We start from the raw sequence: 6,000 nt of genomic DNA on the forward strand, positions 1-6,000 counted from the left end.
TCATGTGAAATCTGAATAAGAAATCACAATTTACATAGATGGGCAAAGGACTGAGGGTTCAGAACAAGCAACCAAATGCTATTCTTCACTTTCATACAAAGGGGAAAAATATACGTGTTTACTGCAAAATAAATGTTCCAGAAATCATAATTTCAAAGCCTTTAAATTATTAAAACACACATCAGAATTCTAATACAAATACATTAGAAATGTAATTTTGAATAGTCTCTTGAGATAACTACTCTCTCTCAAAAATAGCTTTGTACCTAAATAAACTTTCAGTCTATCATTGAGTAGAGCTGAAAATAGGACAACAAATTACAGCATTTAACAATCTACATTAGATAACTCAAAAATTCACTTACAGTAAACAGCTTATACTCTTTATAAATTTTCAGTAAGTTTTAAGAGTTCCTATACTCCCAACGGAGACAAAGACAAACGGTTTCCATTCGCCAAAGTAAATCAAACAAAACATTTCTGAAATCACTCAGTGATATAATACAAAGTATTTATGAGGCAGAGGCTGAGTAAATGATTCTAGTAGGCATCCAGTCTGTCCAACATTGGAAGTCTCAAGATTACCAGAAGTACACTGGGCCACAGAGAAATAGGGAATTTTAGCCTAGGTAGGACCCCCAAATCAAAACAGGAGACTATGCACCTTAAATGAATAACGGCCTGAGTTTGTTCATTGTGCTTCCACACTGCATATCCTTGTCACTAATAGTTCGCTAATTATTCAAGTCGTTCAACAAGCACTGATCAAATACTATTTGTGCCAAGCACAGTGCTTGCGTATGTAACAAACCAAAAAAATAAAATCTGACTTTGTGATCTTGTTAAGGAAACAGAACCCATAAAAATTCAAGGCTACAGTGCAAACCATAAAATGCTCTAAGATTCCTGTGCCCCTAAGTACTGGGCTTTTGCTGCTAACACCTTTACATATTATAACTATGGAATTACATGTACAAGACAGGTAGAAAAGACAAGACTGGCGATCAGGAAGCTCTGATTCTTTCTGTGGCCTTGAGCAAGTCTCTGAACCTGTACAGGCCATTAGGAAAATGAAGAGTTTTAGATTAAATTTTTGAGTCTTTCTAGTTCTAAAATTCTATGATTCTCAATCTGAAATCGTTTTTAATGGAGTCCTTCAGAATCTTAAGAGACATAGTAATCTAACTCTAGATGCTTCCAAGTGCTCTGAGTTTTAGAAAACCAAATAAGCATAAACATACCTTTCACTGAATATAAAGAAGACTATGTCCCTTCAATCACTTATTAAAAGCCTGTCTTCCACAAAAGTGTTAATTTTCATTTCAAACAACGTCTGTAATGCATATGCTTCAACTTTTAAAAATTAAAAGGAACACATTTTTACATATTCTAGATATGTACATACAGTCAATAGCACATTTCCTTTTCAACACTCTTCAGAGAATATTAAAATAACTTTGGATAAATAAGCACATAAAATATATACATATATACCATAGGGTCAGGCACAGTGGCTCACACCTATAATCCCAGCACTTTGGGAGGCCGAGGCGGGCGGATCACCTGAGATCAGGAGTTCAAGACCAGCCTGACCAACATGGAGAAACCCTGTCTCGACTAAAAAAATACAAAATTAGCCGGGTACGCTAGCGCATGCCTGTAATCCCAGCTACTCAGGAGGCTGAGATAGGAGAATCGCTTCAACCCGGGAGGCGGAAGTTGCAGTGAGCCGGAAGTTGCAGTGAGCCGAGATCACGCCATTGCACTCCAGCCTGGGCAACAAGAGCGAAACATAGTCTCAAAAAAAAAAAAAAAAAAAAAAAGAAAAAGAAAAAGAAAAAAAAATACCATATGGGTCAGATAGCCACCTGAATCCTAATTCAAGTAGGTACAGTAAGAGATATCAGGGGCTTTGGGGAATGGGCATAAGGTACTGTCCCTTCTTAGGACAAGCTATATAATTTGTGGGACCCAGTACAGAAAAATAGAGAGCCCCTTGTTCAAAAATTTCAAACTTCCAAGATGTTACAGGACAGCATGAAAACAAGCTCTCACACAGTCTTGTGTGACGACTATTCAGGGCACGTGCCCATGAAGTCAACACTATCGCTCCTTAATGCTAACCCAAAGATCTCAGGAACAACTCATCATGGAGCCACACTCATTCGAGCATTTAAGCACTTAAAAATCAATATAGAGAACCGCTCAATACCTAGTGCTTTACTGTTTTATTTTTAGGATAAAGAAGAATAGAGCATATGGTGGCTCACAGTGTAGAAGACTATCAACTCAGAATGCCTAAGTTCAAATCCCACCTCTACCCCTACCAGATGTGTGTTATCTGCAGGTGACCTCACCTCTCTAGATTCACTTTCCTCATCTACAAAATGGGCATATTACTCACCTCATAGGTTATTAATAGATGAGTTAATATGTGTAAAATACTTAGAACAGTGCATAGCCAGCAGGGCATGGTGGCTCACACCTGTAATCCCAGCACTTTGGGAGGCCGAGGCAGGCAGATCACCTGAGGTCAAGAGTTCAAGACCAGCCTGGCCAACATGGTGAAACCTCGTCTCTACTAAAAATACAAAAATTAGCCAGGCATGGTGGCAAAGCACCTGTAATCGCAGCTACTAGGGAGGCTGAGGCAGGAGAATTGCTTGAACCCAGGAGGCGGAGATTGCAGTGAGTGGACATTGTACCACTGCACTCCAGCCTGGGTGACAAGAGCAAAACTATGCCTAAAAACAAAAAAAAAACAGTGCATAGCCCATTTTACTACAAAAGACATAGCAGGTATTATCTGGAAACAATCTTCACAGACAATCTAAAAGGCCAGCTTCAGCTTCTAAAAGTTATTGTTTGATAATTCAATTCTACACATATTTACTAAACACCTACTCAGCAACTTCCCCACACCAATGTCTCCTCTTCCTTTAGTATTATTCTCTCTTTACTAGCTACTTCTGCTTCTTTGACAGAAAAAAAATAAATAAAACTCACTTGACCATAGCCTTTTCAGTACTATTATCTGGCTAAGAGGAATGCCTAGTTTTTGAGAAATATTTTCAAGAAATTTAGAAAACGCAAAAGATTTTGGCTAATAGTGAAAAATAATATAAATGACATCTGAATTTTATGCTTATTTTTAGACGCTATTCTTCCTATAACTTTTTTTTTTTTTTTGCTTTTTACAATACATATTTGGCCAGGTGTGGTGGCTCACGCCTGTAATCCCAGCACTTTGGGGGGCCAAGGCAGGCAGATCACTTGAGGCCAGTCGTTTTGAGTTCAAGACCAGCCGGGCCAACATGGTGAAACCCCCTTTCTACTAAAAATACAAAAATTAGCTAGGTGTGGTGGCGCACGCCTGTAATCCCAGCTACTTGGCTGAGGCACGAGAATCGCTTGAGCCCGCGAGGCTGAGGTTGCAGTGAGGTGAGACAGCACCACTGCACTCCAGCCTGGGCAACAGAGTGGGACTCTGTCTCAAAAATAAATAAATAATAGGTATTTAATAATGGGTAACCAAATAAGAGCAGTTCAATGTAGACATATAGTAATATAGATTCTAAATTTTTTGTCTAGCCACCATCTCATATATACCATATTCTCTTTCGTGGCAGTCAACAAAAACCTTTTATCAAATATCTTATATTCAATTACTAGAATAAAAAATTGAAATAGTCCTAGCAATAAAACTGCATTGAAATTACACTTTTAATTTGTAAATTATTCTAAAGCCTTTATATACATCCAATTTGTAAAATTTTAATTGTTTCCCTATTTACAGCAGTGTAAGTCACAAGATTACAAGATTAAAAAGTAGAATACATTACACTTTTGAGCTTATATGCCTGTATCACGGAACTACACATTGAGAGTTCTGAGTTTCATATGGTAAATTTTCCTAAGTGTTTTTTTAATTGGAAATATATTAGTAATAATATCATTAAACAAAAGGATGGATGCCTATTGAAAATTTAAAAATAATCAAAGACCCAAATCTATACATGGTCCCTGTATACCATGTGAAACAATAGCAGTTCTTAAACTTTGAGACAGCTTATCTGATGAAAGAAAACAAAAGGAAATCGTTTTAAGCTGTTTAACCTCCCAACAAAATTATCTTAGGTGAAACACCCCAAGTACAGCATAAAAACATGTCACCAATTCAAGATTTGTGTCTCTAAAGAAATATATACCTACACAGGTAAGAAGTTTCTGGCTGTGACCGAAGGTAGAACAGTCAAAAGTTTAGAGCTTTTATTAGCTAAAATAAGAGCCCAGCTAGCCAAGGGTCCAGCGAAAAGTTTTGTTGATTACAAATAAAATCGGGTCCATTAAATAGATAAGGACGACTGCTTCATTTCCTCACTTACCAGAAATGACATAAGACTCTCTCAGATCTTTCTTATTTAGTACAAACACAATCTCTCATGGAAACTCCTATCATTAACAGTAAAGGTATAAAAAACAATTACTCGTCAAGCAAACTCTCAACTTACCTGACCTTCCTGCCTTGCTCAAGTCTACCACTCTGAAAATTACAGTTACAGCCCTAAGTGAAAGCCACCTGAAGAGTCGTTCACATGCATGTTTTGTTGTGAGAATACCAATTAAATAAACTGCCAGTCACCTTTAGGCCAAATGCAAAAGGGACAGAATGGCCCTGACCTGAAGACTGGGAAACGTCAAGACCCTTTACTGTCAGAAGCTGCCTTAGTTAGAGACTATCGGGATGGGGGTCTCACTTAGGGGCTGGAAGGTGAAGAGAAAGTTACAAAAAAGGCCTAGGAATTGAACGCGTGTAGGTTGGGTGCACTTACAAGTAAGTGTAAACTGCTCTTCAATTCAAGTTTATTAATGCTGCCCCACCCCAGGGTTTTAATCCGGTCTGGGCAGAAGCGGGCGAAAAAAGCCAAAGAGGACCATCAAGTGTAGCATATTTCCTGGTTAGTGGTTGCCGGGTAATCACGATGCATCCATCTTCCTCCGCGTCTCAGCCCTCAGTAGCCAGAAGGCAGTCTCCTTCCCTGGGGGGCAAAAGCCCCGAGCCCAGCCTGCCCGTTGCCCGGCTCCCGCGGTGGATGAACCCCAACCCTTCCCAGGCTCCTTCCTGGCCCCAGGGTCCCAGGACCCCCGAGACCCTGGGGTGCGGCGCCACTGAGGCCCAGGCCGGGGGAAGGAGGCCCTGGCACTCGGGAGCGGAGCCCTGTCCCGGGAGCGCACGGAAATGCCTCCACGCTCCCAAGGTTCCTGCTCCGCCAGGCCCAACCGGAAGGAGTCCTCGGGCCGCAGCGGGGCTCCACCGGGCCGCCGGGCCCTCCGGGCTGCGTGGGGCCTGCCTCAGTGGGCAACTGGGGAGCTAGCCTGGGGCGGCCGCGCTGGCCGGGGCGCCTCACCGTGTGTTCGTGCTCGTCCGCCCGGGTCCGGGGCAGCAGCAGCAGCAGCAACAGCGCGGCGGCCGCCGCCACGCCAGGAGCGCCAGGCAGCGGCCTCATCCTCCGCGCCCCTCCGGCCCGGAGCCGGCCCACCGACTCCTCCTCCGCCGCCGCCGCCGCCTCCGCCGCGGCCGATTCGCATCCACGGGGCGCGGACAGACGCACAGGGCCCGGGCCCAGCCGCTGCCTCCTCTGCCGCCGCCGTCGCCGTCACCGCCCGCTCCTGAGCCTCCCCCGCCCCCCGCGCCTCCTCAGCCTCTTCCTCTGACTCAGCCACGTCATCCGGCCACCCCGGCACGCGCCGGAAGTGCCTCGCGACGCGGGGCCGCCACCGCCGCCGGGCCGAGGGAGGGCCGGGCAACCGCCACCTGCGCGTCGGCTGCCTCTCGGCTCCTGGGAGCCGCGGCGCTACCGGCGTGGTGAGCACTTGGGCGGGCGCCGAGCAGGCTGGGCCCCGGCGCAGTGGCCTGGCCTGGAACGCAAGGCGGAAGCCGCCTCCGGGCCGCGTCCCGGTGTTTCGGGTTGTGTAACCTTGGCTAAAATGCTTAAGCTT

At 44.4% G+C, this 6,000-nt stretch overlaps 1 protein-coding gene across 1 annotated transcript in view; it reads right to left on the reverse strand.

The window, feature by feature from the left end:
• TM9SF3 (transmembrane 9 superfamily member 3) overlaps positions 1-5,721 on the reverse strand; it is a 67,762-nt gene extending 62,041 nt beyond the window's left edge. The window contains exon 1 of the mRNA XM_002821029.5: positions 5,409-5,721. Within this exon, the coding sequence (XP_002821075.1) occupies positions 5,409-5,507 (99 nt within the window). The 5' untranslated portion in view covers positions 5,508-5,721. The remainder of the gene's footprint in view (positions 1-5,408) is intronic.
• Between the last annotated feature and the right edge of the window lie 279 nt (positions 5,722-6,000).

Source organism: Pongo abelii, chromosome 8 (assembly GCF_028885655.2).
Source record: "Pongo abelii isolate AG06213 chromosome 8, NHGRI_mPonAbe1-v2.0_pri, whole genome shotgun sequence".
NCBI classification, from domain to species: domain Eukaryota; kingdom Metazoa; phylum Chordata; class Mammalia; order Primates; family Hominidae; genus Pongo; species Pongo abelii.